At 43.4% G+C, this 19,326-nt stretch overlaps 1 protein-coding gene across 4 annotated transcripts in view; it reads left to right on the top strand.

The window, feature by feature from the left end:
- Positions 1-5,645: 5,645 nt before the first annotated feature.
- NCKAP5L (NCK associated protein 5 like) overlaps positions 5,646-19,326 on the top strand; it is a 34,003-nt gene continuing 20,322 nt past the window's right edge. For 3 of the 4 annotated variants that reach the window (XM_079139740.1, XM_079139744.1, XM_079139743.1), the window contains exon 1: positions 5,647-5,776. Coding sequence is in view for 1 of the 4 variants with exons in the window: in XM_079139739.1 (XP_078995865.1) it covers positions 5,726-5,776 (51 nt within the window). In the remaining 3 variants the exon portion in view is untranslated. Of the gene's footprint in view, positions 5,777-19,326 lie in introns of all 4 variants that reach the window. The other variant, XM_079139739.1, reaches the window with a different exon arrangement.

Raw genomic sequence — 19,326 nt, 5'->3', positions numbered from 1 at the left:
AAGTCAAAAAAGAAAATACAATAAAGTTGCATGATAAACTACCAATAGGAAAACTATCTGCAATGTGACAAAAGGCTAATTTCATTACAATACAAATAACTCATAAATTTATCGGAAAAAAAGACATTCACAGAAAACAATAGCAGATAAATACCTGAAAACTTGTTTAATCTTGTCAATTATATACAAATAAAAACAAAAGAATGTTTTATCACAGATTAGTATAATATCACAAACTTAAACCAGTGATAGTAAGAATGTAGGAAAATAGGTATTCTTACATCCTATTAATGGAAATGTAAATTAGCATGACCATTTCGGAAGGCAATTTGTCAATATTTATCAAAATGTACAGGGCTGGGGTTGTAGCTCAGTGGTAGAACGCTTGCCTAACATGTGAAACATTGGTTCACTTCTCAGCACCTCATAAAAACAAGTAAGAGTATTGTGCCCATCTACAACCAAAATGTGTGTATGTGTATGTATTTTGAAAAGTACATAATACTGCATATACCCAGGAATTCCATTGTTAGAAATTTATCCTGCCAATATGCCCATATATATAATTATGCAAGGATATGTATGCAATGTTAATTCATTGCATTTAGTTGATAAAGTAAAAATCTAGAAACAAATTAAATGCCCATAAGCAGGAAACAACATGAGACTGGTATAAATGGATTACTATGTAATTGTTTAAAAGAAGAAAATAGACCTATATATGCCAATATAGAAAGATCTCCAAGATAATCTAAGTGTAAGGAGTAGGGTGCAAATTAGTGTGAATGGTAAGATCTTGCTTTTGTACCTTTTAAAAAGAATACATGTATAGAAAACAAACAGCAAAAAGAAAATAATACAAGCATATTTGGTCATGTAGAAGAATCAACCAACAGGTTAAAATGGCTCATGGCTGGGGCTAGGAAATGCAGCAAATAATTGCTCCCATGTTGTTTTTTTAACCATATGCACTTATTCTGAAAAACTTAATTTCACATATTTTTTAAAAATGTTAAGCATATCTTTAATTAAAAACAACTTTCTAAAATAATTGTGTGTGTGTGTGTGTGTGTGTGTGTGTGTGTGTGTGTTAGTGGGTATTAAACTTAGGGGCACTCTACCATACAGCTACATCCCCAATACTTTTTATTTTTTATTTTTGGACAACAGTCACACTAAATTGCCCAGGCTGTACTCAAACTTACAGTCCTCCCAAATTGCTAAGGATACAGTTATGTACCTCCAAGCCTGGCCTAAAACACTTATCCCCTACTGCCCCACCTGTCTCACTGCCTAATTTTCCCTTCATAGCATAGCCAAAATTCTTGGAAGAGTTTTCAGCACATCCTGTCTTTTCCTTACTTTTTACATGTTTCTCAATGCTTCAAAATCTGGTTTTGGCACCCTCCAATAATGTGCAAAAGTCAGTAGGAACATTCCTGATCCAACTGTCCTTGTCCGCAGCAACACTGGAAACTATTTGGTCTTTTTTTTTTTTTTTTTAACTTCTTTCTTGGGCTCTGATAACACTGTTCATCCTTTTTTCTTTCTTCTCTGGAGACCCCTCTCTAATGTTCTTTAAGATTCTGTTCTAGCCCCTCTTCTTGCATGATCTCCTCCACTCTGTTGCTTCGGTTATTCCCAATGTTTTGATATGACTCACAAATCTTTTTGGTCTAGATCCCTCTCCTGAGCTTCAGAATTATTTATCCAACTGCTTACATCATTGTTTTCCAGGCTTTTCCACGTCATGGCACACACAGAAAATGATGGCATTTGCTAAGCTGGATGATGCAGTCCAGTACAATCAAGATTATGTTGTCTCAGGGAGCTTGTGCTGCCCTAAGAAGTGAGATCAATATGCAGCACATCTGTAACCTCTTTTTGAGGCAAAATAGTTGGGAAGTTGATCTCTTGGATAGACATTTCTACTTGGATGTCCTCCAGGCATTTCAAAGTCAACATGTTTGGAAATGGCATGCCATTCCCAAAACCACATCTTTCTCCAGTGCTTTTGATTTCTGTGAGTGCCCCTATCATCTGCAAATTATCCAGAGATCTTGGCATAGCTCTCCATTTCCTTCCACTTCCAATCCAAATTTCTGTTGACTCTACTACTATTTCTTCATTTCCAACCTCTGGTACTAGGGATTGAACCCAGGGTTGCTTTTCCACAGAGCTATATCCCCAGTCCTTATTTTATTTTGGGATAACGTCTCACTAAATTGCTGAAGCTAGCCTTGAGCTTGTGATCCTCCTGCCTCAGCCTTCTGAGCCGGTGGGATTATAGGCATGCACCACCAACCCAGCCTATTTATTTCTTGAAGTCATCAATCCATCTATCACTTTCCTCATCCAGACCACATCATTTCTCACATTTCTCAGTTTCTATAAAATCTTTCTTTCTGGTGTCTCTGGCTTTAATCTTGTTCTCTATGCTGTAACCACAGTGATCTCTCCAAGATGCAAATCTGATTATGCTACCCGACTGTTTAAAGTAATTCAAAGGTTCTGCATTGTTCTTAGGATAAAGAATGATCTTCATATTGCTTACCTTTCCAATCTCATTGCATATCCTACCCACACCACTTACCTAATACAATATACACAGTGGCTGGCATAAAGGCACAACTGTTTTTTGAAAGATGAAAAACATTCAAGAATCTAGGCAGATCCATCATATCTATGCCAGGTAAAAGATTTTAAAGCAAATATTGACAATGCTGTCAGAATTCTTGCAGAATTAAGAAGCAGTAGCAACATCTACTCCTTCAGCAAATGAATCAAACATTAACTAGCTTCTTCCTTCCTCTTACTGAGCAAGAAAGACATCAAGATTGTGTCTAGAAATCAATACAATTTGGAGAATAGCCACATTAAAATGTTTTGAGTGACCAGTTACTAACTTGACCGTCTTTTGATGTCATGAGTTCTAAACTTGGATCAGCTTATCAACCAGTGTAACACAGTGGCTAAATTGTTGTAATGTGAACATCTGAGGATTAAAAATGTGCCAACACATAATGAATGACCACATAATATGAAGTGGGAAAAAAGTACTGTCATGAGCAGTGAGGAGGTTGTTTTCTGAGATCTTCTACCAGTCTACATAGTTTTGCCACACCACCAAACTGATTTGTTACCAACAGCTTACAGCTCCAGATACCTAGGAAACCTGGCTCACTTTGTAATAACTCAAGGAAGGGACAATATATGATTAGTGGTACATAACATGGGTGGAGAACCAAATTTGGGACTTCTAATTTTTAATAATTTAAGTAAATAATAACACTGCAAATGAAAGTGTCTTAAGCCTCATCAAAGACAGAAAAGGAGCATGGGGCAATGTAACTATACTTTCACCTCCTGACACTGAAGATGAAGGTTTGTGACGCATAAAAAATCTGTCAAAATCTAAATTAATCTGCCTACTCTATCAAGTGTTTGTGCCTTGAAGGAAGGTAGGTACTTGCTCTGACAAGTGCAGATTTTGTCTGTTTATTAAATAAGGGCAGACATCTGAATGAAAAATAGGTCATTGTCTAGATGTTCTGTTTGCTTCCAAAAATTCAGTTATTTGCAAACATTCAATAATAATTAGAAATGCCTGGCAGACTTTCAAGGTTTTCCATCCCAAGGCTTAGAATGCAGCAGATACTTAGAGTTATATGAGGTTTTTTAGTCTTTTGAGGAAATGACCATGTCTAACTTTTCTTATAATCCCAGGACTAGCCCACTGATCTCTATTTAATAAATGTTGGATGACAGAATAGCAATTAATCAATGTTGTAGGGTTCCAGAGATACCATTGTCTGTAATCAAGAAATAAGGTGAAAAAGAAATGAAAATATGTTCATTTACACAAGAATTTCTACAGCAGTCTTATTCATAATAGTACCAAACTGGAAGCACTCAAATATCCATCAACCAGAGAATCGATCATTTAAATTGTGATATAGTCATACAATGGACTATTACTCGATAATTAAAAAGAATAAAGAATAGGCTACTAGTACGAGTAGATGTATTTCAAAAACATTCTTAACCTAAAGAATACAGGCACAAATGTTTACTTACTCTAAGCTTCCACTTAAATGAAATAGGAGAACAGACAAAACTATGGTAATGAAATTTGAAGTCAGGAAAGGTAGTGGTAGGCACAGGGTAATCAACTGTAAAGAGACAGGAGGGAACTTTCTAGGATGATGATTCAGTATCTTGTTTGGGGTGTTGGTTACATAGGTTATTTATTGTTGAAATTCACTAAACAACATCTATCTAACATGCATTTTATTGCATGTTAAGAATAAATCAATACAAAAAGTTTTAAGCAAGAATCTGAGTGAGGATAATCATCATGACCTCTTTTAGGCTCCAACCATAACTGTCCTCAGATACTCTCTTCATGAAATTAGTCCTATGCCCCAGAATCCAAAATGACTTCTTTATCAGCTGTCAAGTCCATAACCTCATTCTTCATCTCCATGGAAAACCTGGGGCACGAACTTCTCCCACTTCCCACTAAGGTAATCTGCTTACTGTCTCATGCAGATAATTTGCTCTTTCCTACCAGAGTTTCTTTCTGTCCTTACACTGCCTAGATCTTACTCAAGTTCTCTCTGCCCTTAAAATTCATTTTAAATAAGAAGTCTCCTTCAGAGAGGAGCTCTTAATTAATTCTAGCCAATTTGAGCACTCTATGTTCGCTCAGTTATTATAATCCTTTATTGGACTAACATGCTACTTAGAAGTCACATCCTGTGTATATCTGCAACAGAAGCAATAGGCAAACACTGTCTAGTGATACCTTTGTATTTCCTTGCAGAATACGGTTCAGAACCTGCATATCCTGGCCAGTGCCCAGATGAGGATTTGTGAGGATTATAAATTATCCAGACAATGATAAGCAGATGTTAAACTAAGGACAATGAGAATGCCATTGAAGAGAGCTCTGATTCTCTGTATGGGCCTGGTGGGCTGTTTAGCTTATTTCCTTTTTAAGCAGGTGGTTCAAACTGGTCTCCCCGCCCCTCCCCGAAGACAGTAAGTGGTCCCAAACAAGGCTGTATTCTTTTTGTGCACTTTGCCTGCTCTTAAACTAGTAAGGAAATGGACAGCGCTATTCACCCACAAGCATAGCCGTTTTTTAAGTGCCCAGTTTTCCAGATTACTGGGAAGATCCAACCCTGGAGGCCGAAGGAGGCACTCAAGACTCTTCCCATGGATATACACCCAACATGTACTTAGGAAGACAAAATTGCAAACACCAATGTTCAACACCATACACACGTGCACGCCCAGCCCCACGAAAGCCGACGCGCATGCCCGTGGGCCGCGCGTACCTACTTAAGTTTTCTCTGCGGTAGACGGCCACATTCTACCCCTGCTTGGTGCAGCCCGGTGTCCCCGACCGCGACACTGGGGAGGTGTGTGACAGGCCCAGGAGGGCCTGAAGCCCTAGGGTATTTCTCCATAGGGGGAGGAGAGGCCCTTCCCACCCGGGCGGAAGCGGCGCGCGCCAGCCGGGCAGACTTAGCTCTTGTCCTGGGAACATCTGGAGGGGGTGGGAGGGGCGCGCATCCAGGTTGAACACAGATTGGCTGCGCAGGACGAAGGAGGTGGAGTCTAGGCAAGGGGCGGGGTTCACTGGCCCCTTTAAAGCCTTGACATCAAGAGGCGGCTCCGGCACCCCCCTTTCTCTGCCCCCCGCCCCCGAGCTGCGGCCATGGACCCGGTGGATCTGGCCTTCCCTGGTCCAGCCCAACACCTGATTTCGGTGAGTTCCGGGCCTACTTGGAATTCAAAGGGCGGCAAGGTGGGGGAGCCTGTAAGCTCCGGGCAAGGGGCTGGGGAGTGTGGAGGGTAAGGTTCTCGTGGCAGCTCTGGGTCGGAGGGGCGTCACGGCTTCCTGCGCGTACCTCGCCGCGTGCCCCTCCCTCGCGCTGCACTCTCCCCAGGGGGTCTGGCTGAGACTCTGTCCACCCCCACCCCACCCCCTCCCGCCCCCTGCGCCATCCTCGCGCACACTCCGTGGCCCCGGAAGGGAAACTTTCGGGAGTGGGGGATGTTCCGGTGGCCTGTCTCCCTCCCGCTTCGAAAGCACTGACCTTGCTCCAGCTGCGCACCCTACCCCACCCGGGTCCCTACGTCCGGGTGCCGCTTAGCGGTGCCAGGTTGCTGCGGGGAGCGGGGGGGGGGGGGTGTCCCCAAAGCGCAGGCGCGGAGACAAGCCTGAGGCTCCTCTTCGCACTTCTTCCAGTCCCCATGGCCTGGGGCGATAGGGCGTGGGGAGGCGGGAAAAGGCCGAGAGACCTGGTGTCCCGAAACAGCCTTTCTGAAGGTTTAGGGGCTGCGTGAAGGAGGAGGGAGACTGGTGGGCCGAAAACTGAAGAAAAACTGAGGAAGAGAGAAGGGTTGGGCCAGGAGTAGGGAAGGGCAATGCCTGCAGAAAAGGCTCTCAGGGTCCTGGCTTTGGTGTCAAAAGAATGCAGAGAATCTATGCCTGCCGCTCCCCTGGTTTAGTTAGCCTAGAGCCTAAGAAAGTGGCTGGAGGTTACTCTAGCTACCCTCTCCTTATCCGAGGCCCGAGGCCCCTAGATCTTTCCAGCCTTGGCACTGCCCCAAGGGCACAGAGGGCCCCCACCTCCCATAGGCCTGGTTTTGCAGGCTGCTCAGACATATATCAGCCAATCCCACCCAGCCTGCCCAGCTGCTATTTAGGTCTTAGGCTTTAGAGGCAATCCCTCTATTCCCTCCCTACCACTTCTATGCCTCCCCAAAGTCCTCCTGCCTAAGCACAGTTGTCAGCCAGAGGAAATAGTTGGAGGCAGAGGCCTGGGACAGGAGTGGTCTGGGAGCGGATAGAGAGGGGATCAGTATTTTAATCATTGCGTGGTCAGTGCTTTGGGGCAAAAATGAATGTAGCCCAGTTGTCTTATTGCAGACCCTCTCTTAGAGACATTATGACAGCTGGCTCTCTGAGACCCCTTGTCTATCCAGAAGGAAGACACAAAATTTACCTCTCGAATTGTTCCCCGCACCCCTTCCTAAAACCAAGCTGTGATTAGTGAGTTTCTTGCCCCAGAGAAACCATATATATTCCTGTCTAAGGAGGTAATCCCAAGTATTTCAAATTTGTTTTCAGAATCTGTGGTCTATGCATTTGTGCTTTTGGTCCTCCGGCATCTTTCTCCAGTTCAGGCCTTTGAGGGGAGAGTGAGAACCCAGAGAGGCCAATGTTTTTGACTGCAGAAGGTACTTCATGATAGGCAGTTGGAAACCTGTGTGTATGAGGACTGAACTGATATCAGTATGGACTGAGAGACCCATTGTGGTGCATGCTATAATCCCAGCAATTCAGGAGATTGAAGCAGAAGGATCACAAATTCAGTGCTGCCTGGGTAACTTAGAATCTGTCTCCAAACATTTTTGAAGAGGGCTGGGGGTGTAACTTGTTGGTAGAGCGCCCCTGGGTTCAATCCCCAGTAATAAACACACACACACACACACACAATAAATAAATAAAGTCACACACATACATATACTCTCATACATATACCCAGAGAATCTCTGGGCCCTACTCTTCCTATTGAGCTATCTGACCTTGCCAAGACAATTTCCCTCTCTGGGATTCAGTTTCCTTTATCTTTTAAATTCAACAGTGGGACTACAGCTCTAAAATCCCCTTTCACTTTTTGACATTGAATGATTACACTGGTAGGCAACTCTAGAGGTGAGAATGATCCTCTGGCAGGTTGGTTCCATTTAGACAGCTACGGTGTGAGGTGTCATAGTTGCTTAGGATTTGAACTAAAGTTAGAGATGAGTAGACTCCCTTGTCCTGCCCAAGAATACTCGTTGTCCTGTTCACCCCTGGTGCCTTGGGATATGAACTCCTACTGGCTTGGATTTGGCCCACCCATCAAGGCCTCTGATGAGACATCTGGCTCAGCCAGTCTCTGAGTTGGACCGTTTGGGAGGGGTTGAGAGCAGGAGGCAGCCAAGGGCCAGCAGGGTAAGCAGATTCCCAGGAGACAGTCTGCATCTCAGCTGTTGGGACTTGTTTTAGGATCTGGGCCAGGAAGCACAACACACTCATCTACCCTCTTATGGGAAAAGGGCAAGGAGGGCCCCACTGCTGTTGCCCATCCCACCCCCTGGCCCTACCCACTTCACCTCTGTACTTGCAGCCCCGGCTCCCAGGCAAGGGGCTAAGGATTCTTCCCTGCTACCCCCACCTAGCCCAGTCAGCCTCCCATGTCCTGCCATGCCAGCCAAGCAGCCCCAGCAAGAAAAAGCTACCCCCACCCCATCTTTCCCAGCCCCCTTGTCTCCTGTGGGTAGGGCTTTCTCAGGAGTTGGGCTTTCCAGGTTGGGACTTGCTCTCCAGCCCAAGAGCCAAAGGCCTCACGTTCTTGTTTGTTTTCATCTTTGGTCTCCCAGGTGAAGGGGAATGTTGAAGGAGAGGTGGTGGTTAGAGAGGCATTGAGATTAGTTGAATATGAGGCATATTCTCCTGCATTTCCCTCTGCTGACTCTATTGGGCCTGGGAAGCCTTCTTCCCTGTATATATGGTGAAGCTGCAGCAGGAGGTATTTAGGTCAGACCCCAAGGAAACCTGCCTCACTACTGTGAGCTCTTGAAATGGGTAATGGAAGCTCCCAGAGAGGTCAGTTTCCCAGAAAGTGGCTAATGGTAGAGTCCCTGTCAGAGTGAAGGATGCAGCTGTTGCTAGGCAGAGGCTGCTGTTCCTTCTTGGAGTGTGGCTCTAAGGCTGGCCAGCCAGAGGCCCCGTTAGAAGCAGAAGGATAAAAGAAGGACCCTTACCTGATTGCCAGAGCAGGGTTCCTAACCCCATCAGTTCTGGGACACCAGAGCTGCATTTCTCAGAACAAATGCCCTTTTTCACTCCTGCTTCCCCCAGCCTCTCCCCCAAATCACCATTACTACCACTGTCTGCTTTGACAACCCTCAACTGAACCTGGCAGGCTTCTCCAGCCTGTCTGGTTGTGCTAATGGACTGATTGGATTTTCTATACTTGGAGTTCGGGATTTCTGATTGAACATGCAAATTTATGTAAATCAGTCTGAGATCTGCCACCACATCAAAACAACGTGGAGCTTCCACAGGCTGGAAGGAATCCTAAAAACAGTCTAGTCCAACGCCCTCAAGTTTAAAATGGGGAAACTGAAGTCCAGAGGGGGAAATGATTCATGCGGTGGTGGTTGTCTGTCAGAAGCAGGACGCTTGACTCTGGTCTTTAGTTTTACGTGGTAGCATTCTGCTGTAGTTTTTCATTCATGAGAGAGCCTGTGGTTGTATTTAAGCAGAGAATGCCAGTTTTTGAACCTAGATTGCAGAGAGCTGGCACTTTGAGGGTCATCCCAGAGCCTTCAGGGACTCTGGTTAGCTTTGTGACATACTGAAGAAAAACCTTAAATCCCTTAGAAGAAGACCTGTAATATTTTCCCCTAGACACTGTCCTGGAGGGGTAGAGGACAAGGCCATTAGCTGCTCCTTGGCTTAGCACTTAACATTTGCCCTGGAGCTGCGATTTTTGTCTCTTCCCAGCATCTGCCACAGTACCCAGCACATAGTAGGCTGTGTGTGCATCTGCATATGCAATGCCTCTGTCTTTATTCCTCCAAACTAGTTTGGGTTTCTGCCAGTTTTCACATGCTACAGTTTGATTCTGCTGCTTCCTCATCACCAAGAGCTTTGATCTGTTGACTGTTTAAAAAAATACTTTTATTAGTTGTTGATGAATCTTTTTTTATTTATTTGTATGCAGTGCTGAGAATCGAACCCAGTGCCTCACACATATTAGGCAAGCGCTTTACCACTGAACCACAATCCTAGCCCTGCTCTACTGACTTTTTACCCAAACTTTCCATCCTGGGCCTTCTCTACAAATTTCTAGAGCAGTGACCAGACAGACCTTATCTGAAGGAAATATTTCATTATTTTTGGATCAATGCCAAAGATTAACAGAGTCTACAAAGAGAAGCTGGGATCCCCACTTTTTTTTTTTTTTTGGGGGGTCCTGTGGCTTGAACCCAGAGCTTTGGGTATGTGAGGCAAGCCACTGAGCTAAAAGAACACCTCTTGACATGCTCTTGTTCTGATCCTCCTGCCCAGCTGCCAGCTGCCCTCTACTCCCTCACCATGGATTGTGCCTATAGTATGGAGCTGTTCAGATACTCAGCCCTCAGTTAGCCTGTGATGCCTGAGAGTACCATAGAGATGGTGAGGATGCTCAGGTAGCCATTGACTGACTGCCACACTCCAGGAAAGTAGTGTAGTAGCTCAAGAACTCCTAGCAGAGGACCTGAAGAGGGAACTTAGGACAAACTCTCAGGGTCTTTCCTCACCTTCTTGCCAAACCCAGATCTGAAATGAGTGCCCCTGTCTTCAGCATCTTCCCCAAACAGCAGGTATGGCAGAGTCATCATCTCTAGTTCCCCACCACACAGCTGCCCTCCACATCTAGGTTCTTAGTTCTGTGCAAGGTAGGATTCTTCTCCTTGAGCCTCAGTTTCTCAGCTAGTACTCAAGGATTAATAACACATCATCATTGGGGTGTGGTACCTGCTCCATAATTACCATTTTCCCAGCTCTGAAAGTTATGTAGATGAAAGAGGCACAAGGATGCCAGGCTGTTATTAAGGTGAATTATCATTGCTCTTATTACTGATTTCTAAAAACCCAGCAGCTGCTGAGAAGAACACATTCAGGCATAGCACCCTGAACCTCATGCTGGTCCTTGAGCTCTAGGAGTTTTCCAGTATTCACTAAGCTTTAAATAAATATAATTATAGCTGGGTTTTTGGTGTTTTTTTTTTTTTTTTTTTTTTTTTTTTTTTTTTTTTTTTTTTGATACTGGGATTGAACCTCATACATGCTAGGCAAATGCTCTTACATGTCCTTTTTTTCCCAGTAGTAGTAGTGGGGATTTAACCCAGGGGTGCTCTATCACTGAACTACACCATCAACCCATTTATTGTTTTTGTTTTCCTTTCTGAGATAGGGTCTACTAAGTTACTGAGGCTGGCCTCGAATTTGCAGTCCTCCTGCCTCAGCCTCCTGAGTTGCTGGAATTACAGGTGTGCACCACTGTGTCCAGCTAAAATTATAGCTATTTTAAAGGCAAGAATACCCCATTCTGCTCTCCATTAGCCCACAGGACTTGAGTGGTGGATGCTATTTCAGGGAGACTAGTCTACAATTCTCTATTAGCCTGGATTTGTTTCTGACCCTGACCCTCTGGGGGAAGGATTAATGACATTTCCTAGACAGGGCTGCAAAAAGCCCTGAAACTCCCAGAGTACAGCCCTGGAGTTCTCAGCAGCCGAGTTCCCAGAGGCTGATTCACCTTACCCTTAGCTGGCTTGATGTGGGGGATATAATTGGTCCTTTTGTGCATAGATCTGTTGAGACACCCCTAGAACTTGTCTGCAAAGCTCCAGGCACTCATTCCAGGAGTCATTTACCAACCTTACCCCCATCTACTTCAAGCTCTCCCCTTTTCCAACCTCTTACCCTTGCCTTTGCTCTTGGCTAGACTTTGTCCCCTTTCCAGGTTGCTAGAATGAACCCAGCTCTTAAATAGGCAGAAGTACCCCTGACTAGCTACTCAGTAGTAGTGATACCATGCCACACTACAGCCTGGAGGAACAAGGGCCTCTCCTAGCTTTATGGAGAAAGGAAGTGAGGACCTTGATGTCTTGTAGTCAGTCCCCACTTTCATCTGAACAGACCTCACATGCTTTCATGTCCTTGGGATGTGGTCCCTACCTTCTCATACAGGAAGAAGATGGATGACCACAGCTGGGAGGAGCTTTAGAAAGTACTTGCCACCTCTGTTAGATCTGCTGTTTCTGATTATCTTAGTCTTATCAGGCTGCTATAACAAAAGTACCATAAGCTGGGTAGCTTATAAGCAACAGAAACTTATTTCTCATACCTCTGAAGTCTGGCAAGTCCAAGATCCCAGTGGCAGCAGATGTAGTGTCTTGTGAAGGCCTGCTTCTAGTTCATTAGACAAAGCCTTCTATGTTCTCACTTGGTAGAAGTAGTTGAGGGCTCTCTTGGGCCTCTTTTATATTTATAAAGACACTAATTTCATTCATGAGGGCACCACTCCCATGACCAAATCACCTCTTAGAGACCATCCTCATACCATCATCTTAGAAGTTAGGATTTCAGTGTATAAATTTAGAGGGGTGGGGATGCAAACATAGAGACCAAAGCTCCTCCAGTTGACCTTAAACCACGAGCAGAGTCATTCACCTCTGTATTCTGATCTTCACTTAGATGTCGGGATTTAGGCCCAAACAAGCCTGTGAGGAGTTTTCAGGTCTGGTCAGGCCATTCATTTAGGCAGTAGATATCCTAGAACATAATGTATGCTTATACTGTGCTAGACTCTGGGGCTACAGTGGTGATCAAGAAAGTCAACATTCAGTAGAGCATGGTGGCACAAGTCTGTAATCCCAGTGACTTGAGAGACTGAGGCAAGAGGATCACAAATTCAAAGCCAGCCTCAGCAACTTAGTGAGACCCTATCTCAAAATAAGAAATAGGGCTGGGGATATAGCTCGGTTGGTAGAGTGCTTGCCTTGCAAGCATAAGACCCTGAGTTCAAATCCCCAGCATCACAAAAATAAATAAATAAATAAATAAATAAATAAATAAATAGAAAGGGCTGGGGATGTGACTTAGTGGTTAAACACCACTGGATTCCATCCCCAGTACCAAAAAAAAAAAGTCCACATTCATCAAATAACTTAACAGTTCTAGAATTATAGTTATGATAGGGGCTGCAAAGAAAGGACATGTGCAACCCTGATTTGATCATTATGTGTTGAATGCATGTGTTGAATTACAGTATTTTTGCCTCATAAATCAGTACAGTTATATGTCAGTTAAAAAATAAAAATAGCTGGGTATGGTAGCACATGCCTGTAATCCCAGCTAATCAGGAAGCCAAAGTAGGAGAAGCATAAGTTCAAGGCCAACCTGGGCAACCTAGTGAGACCTTGTTTTAAAGTGAAATAAATTGAAAGGGCTGGGGATGTAGCTCAATGGTGGAGTGCCCCAGGGCTCATACCCCAGGACAGAAAAGATGTGTAGTAAGAACAAGGACACAGGGTTGTGTGGGCGTGTTGTGGGAGGAATGTGCCCAGGGCTTGGCATGACACCCTGCAGGAGGCAGAAGTCCAGCCAGGACTACAGATAAGGTACCACACCACACGAACACATGAGTACTGGGTTTCTCAATTTGGCTTCATTGGCTTCTCTTCTCATCTCTTCCCCAATCTGTGTGATATCCTGGGCCCCTTGGGTGTTACAGTGTCTAAGAGATCCCCATTCTCTGCCAGATGGTGCTGATAATGCCTCCTTCCCACCCCACCATGTGGCCTTCTAGTTCCCCAACTCTGAGCCTGCAGGTTCCTGAAGCTGGAACCAGCTTTCCACTACAGGCTGAAGGGAAGTTGGGGGGTGTTCGCTTTTCATTTCCTCTGTAGACAGCACCTCACTTCCTGTCCCGTAGGCTAGAAGAAGGCTAAAGCTCTTGGCTTTGCTCTCCCTTCCTCTGTCCTCCCCCACTGTTTTCCCAAGAAGCCTGCAGACCTTGTTGGAGAAAGACAACATCAAAGCTGGCAGGCGAAGTTCCGTACCCCTCCTGCTTATTCTGCACAAGGGTACCTGTCTTTTTAGCTGCAGTCCTTTCCTAGTCATGATATCATCCTTCTCTTCTGAGCCTTGCTGGGAGAGAGGAGTCAGAGAGGGCTTATCTCCATTTTAAAGATATTAAAATTGAGGCCCAGAAGAGTTCTCGACTTTTCTCTACTTCCCCAAGGATTATGCCAAGCCAGAACCAGAATCCAAAAGCCTGTCTCCCATTCGTAAGCATAAACAAGAGCAGAATCCAGTGGAAGTTTGTGGGTGAAGTTTGCTGTCTTCTGGAGCAGAGCTGGCAGCTTAGAAAGTGACATCTGTGCACTGGCTGGATGGCACCCACTGAGGTAGCACTGGAGCTGTCTGGGTGCAGAAGGCTGCCAGAGCCTGATTCTTTTGTAGAAAGAAGCCAGGGTATGAAGCTTGGGGGTGTGGGCACTAGATGATGGACATAGTGGGGGAGCTGGAAGTGTATCTGCCCAGCTCTCCAGGCCTGTAGGTACAGCCTAAAAACTCACAGACCCTTTCATCTCAGATCTGAGAGTATGTAGCTAATTTTTCAACGGTCAGCTCCACTATCACCTCCAGGAGACTCTCTGCCTCCATTCCTCCTATGGGACCTGGCGTACATTCTAGTTGTGCCTAGGATCTTAAAAAGATGCTGACTCCCTCCTTTGGCAAGTTGTGAACTGGCCCAGACTAGGGGAGCAGGAAACACTCACCTTCAGGTGCCCCCAGATCCAGCTGTTCTGAGTCATTCCATTTACATATACACCTGAGGTTTCTGCCTCCTCACTTCTCTGGGTGCCTCTCTGATGCCTTCAAATGATCCTCTTTCCCTTCTATCTAAATCTTGTCTGTCTTTAAGGGTTCAATTCACTTGATGCCTTTTTCTAAGTTGTTCATAAGACTTCTCTAGTGAACCTTCCTTTGCAATAGTTATTTGCCTGTCTTATTTTAAATTAACAAATGAAAATTATATACACTTATGGTGTACAGAATTTTTTTTGATATATGGATATATTGCAGAATAGCTAAATCAAGCAATTTAGCATATGCATTTTCTCACTTTTGGGTGAGAATACTTAAACTGTACTTTCTTAGCTATTTTCAAGTTTATAACACATTGTGAACTATAGTCCCCATACAACTTATTCTTCTGACTGAAATCTTTGTATCTTTTGACAAGCCCCCAAAGCCTTTGTTAATTACCATTTTATTCTCTGCTTCTCTGAATTCTACTTTTTCAGATTCTACATGTAAGTGAGATCTTGTGGTATTGTGTGCTTGACTTATTTCACTGAGCATAATGTCCTCTAAATTCATCCAGTTTTGGCAAATGACAATTTCCTTCATTTTTAAGATTGAATAGTATTCTACAGTGTATATGTATCACATTTTCTTTATCCATTCATCTGTTTATGTAGGCTAAGTCCATCTCTTGGATATTGTGAATAATGCTGCAGTTAACATTGGAGTACAGATTTCTGTTCAACTTACTGATTTCATATCCTTTGGATATATACCCAGTAGTGGAATTGCTGGATCATATGGTACTTCTATTTTTAATTTCTGAAGCACTTCTATACTGTTTCCAACAATGACTGTACTAGTTTACATTCCCATCAACTGTGCAGGGGTTCCCTCTTCTCCATACCCTGACCAACACTTGTTATCTTTAGTCTTTGTGATAATAGCCATTGTAACAGGTGGGAGAGGTTATCTCATTGTGGTTTTAATTTGCATTTCCCTGATGATTAGAGATGCTGAACATTTTTTTCATATACCTATTGGCTGTTTTGTTTGTATGTCTTTTGAGAAATGTCTATTCAGGTTCTTTGCTCTACTCTTTTTTTTTTTTTTTTTTTTTTTTTTTTTTTTTTTGGTAGTACTGGGAATTGAACTCAGGAGAGCTCTACCACTGAGCTACATTCCCAACCCCTTTTTATTTTGAGCCAAGGTCTTGCTACGTTGCCCAGACTGACTTCAAACTTGTGATTCTCCTGCCTCAGCCTCTGGAGTAACTGGGATTACAGGAGGACACCACTGTGCCAGGCTTACCTTCTTGATTAAATCTATTCCTGATTTTTATTATTTTATAACTTATAAATGGAATTGTTTTCTTTTTTCTGATAGTTTATTGTTACTTTATATAGAAATACTACACATTTTTGTGCCTGCATATCTTATGTCCCCTACTAGACTGAAAAGTTCAACGAATCCTAGAAAATTAATTGCTCCCCCAGCAGGTAGGAATGCCTGTAATTCTCATACTGGATGATCTGTCCAAAAATATCCATAGAATGAATAGGTTAATCCTGTTTGCCTGAAGGAATCACTGAGACCTGGGAGTGGTTGAGGGCTTTGAAAAGGTCATCTCAGTGTCAAGAGGCAAATGTAAAAATGTCCCTTGCTCACCTTCAGTATGGTTTGTCATGTGGGTCCTCAGAGTCGTTGGGTTGGGAAATAGTTGTGGGTCTTTATGAGAATTTGATAAGCCATTGCACATTCTTACCTATCACTTCTTTCTGGATTGTTTCTACACACACACACACACACACACACACACACACACACACACGCCCGCGCCTCTTCCCCACTCTCACTTTTTTTTTCTGTTTTGTTTTGTTCCTGGCTTAAATAAAAGAAGAGCATCAATCTCTTCAGGGTCAAGGAGACAGGTTTTCAGGGCCATGCAGCCTCTTAGCAAGAGGGTACACTGGCACAGGGTGTGCAGGGGAGTCCAAAAATGCAGCCCTCCCTCCCCAGGGAGCTTTCCTTCCAGCAGAGCGTAGGAAATCCCTCCTCAAGGGAACTGTTTGAGCACAGGACACATTGCATTTCGAAATAGGAATCCTGCCAGAGTCACCTTAAGAAGAGAGACCAATGAGTGCTACATCAACCCAGGAAAGCTTTTCAGAAGAATTGCTTTAGGACCAGACCAACAGACTTCTAGGGTCGTGTTGAGGGTGTTTTTTTGTCCCCAAAGAAGTAGGAGGTTGTGAGAAGATTTGAAGTGGGAAAAACACAATCAGATTTATAGTTTTAGAAAATGGCTTCAGTAGAATGCTCCTTGGAAAAGTGATTATGACAGGGAAGATACAAGATAAACTGAATATCTTATGGAGCCAGAAATTAAGGAAGTGCCAAAATAAAAAGGCATTTTGAAAGGACGCGTGAGCAATCTGAAAGATTCTCAATGGCCAAAGCCAGAGTGTGAACAATTGGTTATATTGGATTATAACCCACAGAATAAAATAAATATCAGTTAGTTCATAATAATATAAGTTATTGTAGCAATGTAAATATAAAAATAAATAAATGGGAATGAATGGACAGTTCTTCCTTACAGAATACAAGGGAAATGGAAAATTATCATTGGAACATCATAGTAATTGCTACAAACAAGATCCACTGATAAAGCCTAAAATCTGTGAATGAAATTTTAAAGAGAATCAGAATAGTTGAATAATTACATTGTACTGCCTTCCAAAATAGTTCTCAAATACGAAAGGAAAACAGTAAATTTGCAGTAAAGAAACTCACAAATAGATACTACCTAACCAAGTGGTCAAGGATAAAACATCACCAGTAGTGAGACATCTTTACCTCATGCATACCCCCAGTACAATCACTGAGAAAAGCATACTTTGGTGTATTTCCCCAAAACCATGACCTTAATTTGATCAGCAAGAATATGAGACAAATCCAAGTTGGGAAACATTCTCCAAAATGCAAAAGTGCCCAGGTTGCCAGACAATGGTACATGCCTATAAACCCAGATACTCATGATATTGAGGAAGGAGGATCACAAGTTAAAGTCCAGCCTGGGCAACTTAGCAAGACCTATTTGAATTTTTTTAGTTTTTTTAAAAAAGAACTGGGGATATAGCTCAGTGATAGAGTGCCCCTGGATTCAATCCAAACAAACAAACAAAATATTGAATTGAACACTTTAAATGGGTGAATTGTAAGGGATGTGAACTGTATTTCAAAACTTTTTAAAAAAAAAGTACAGCTGGGTGGGGTGGCACACGCCTATAACCCTGGCAACTCAGAAGGCTAAAGCAGGAGGAACACAAGTTCAAGGCCATCCTGGGCAATTTAGTGAGACTTTGTGTCAAAATAAAAATTAAAAGAGCTGGAGATGTAGCTCAGTTGTAGAACACCCCTGGTTCAATCCCCAGTGCCACCAAAAAGAAAAGTAAAAATACAGGAGGAAGAGATTCATCAAAGGCAATGAAGCCTGAAAAATATTTGGGTTTATTGTTGTAGCTACTGCTAAATTAGACAAGGATGAGGAGATAGCTTTTTATTTTTATTTATTAGTTTGGTTTTGATGGGCAGTATCTGCAGAAATGTCAGGAAAGGATTGTTTTTAAGATGAAAGATGCCTAACAAGTTTTAAAAGTGAATGGGAGCCAGGCGTGGTGGCACATACCTATAATCCCAGCAGCCTGGGAGGCTGAGGCAGGAGGATCATGAGTTCAAAGCCAGCCTCAGCAAAAATGAGGTGCTAAGTAACTCAATGAGAACTCAATGAGACTGTCTCCAAATAAAATACAAAAAAGAGGACCCGGGATGAGTCTCAGTGTTTGAGTGCCCCTGAGATAAATCCCCGGTACAAAAAAAAAAAAAAAAAAGAGTGAATGGGAGGGCTGGCATAGTGGCATATGGCTGTAATCCCAGTAATTTGGGAGGCTGAGGCAGGAGGATCACAAGTTCAAGGCCAACCTGGGCAATTTAGTGAGACCCTGTCTGGGGATACAGCAGCAGCTAGTTGTAAAGTGCCCCTGGGTTGAATCCCTGGTACCAAAACAAGAAAAGAAAAAAAGAATGGGAGGTCTTAGCTCAATGATAGAGTATATGCTTACCATTGTTTGAGGTCATGGGTTCAATCCCCAACATCAAAAATAAAAATAAAAAGCAAATGGGAGAGGGCCTAGGGTTATAGCTCAGTTGTAGAGTGCTTGCCTAGCATGTGTGAGGCACTGGATTCGATTTTTAGCACCATATATAAATAAAGTAAAGGTCCACTGACAACTAAAAAATATATATATTTAAAAAAAAAAAGTCAATAGGAGCCAGGTGTGATGGCATATACCTGTGATCCCAGCAGCTCGGGAGGCTGAGGCAGGAAGATCCCAAGTTGAAAGGCAGCCCCAGCAACTTATCAGGCCATAAGCAACTCAGCAGGACCTGTCTCAAAATAAAATATAGAAAAGGTCTGGGGATGTGGCTTAGTGGTTAAGTGTCCCTGGGTTCAATCTCCAGAACAAAAAAGAAAAGCAAATGGAAAAGATCCCTTCAGGATGTCCATTCTGAGGACATAAATGGAGGCTGTCTGAGGCAGGAGGGACTGGCCTTGGCTGGATAGAGGCAGTCCCTCCATTGTAAAGAGGAGATGAGGGGATAGGTAGGATTTCCGTGGGGCTGGGAAGATAGTGGCAGGACATTTGAGGGAGTGTGTCCCTGCCAGTTTTAACGCTCTGGGAAAATAGGCGGATAGGTAGTAGCCCAGAAGTATGAGGAGAATAGAAAGGGAATAGAGACGTTGCAGAGAATTGTTGGAGATCAGCTCCAACAAATAGAATGGCCGCCAAGACAGACAGTGTATCTGACATAATTTTCCTTTGGTTGGGCCA

Source organism: Sciurus vulgaris, assembly GCF_902686455.1.
Source record: "Sciurus vulgaris genome assembly, chromosome: 5".
NCBI lineage: Eukaryota > Metazoa > Chordata > Mammalia > Rodentia > Sciuridae > Sciurus > Sciurus vulgaris.
Note: the sequence above shows the minus strand (reverse complement) of the source record. Positions and strands in the feature narration are given on the sequence as shown.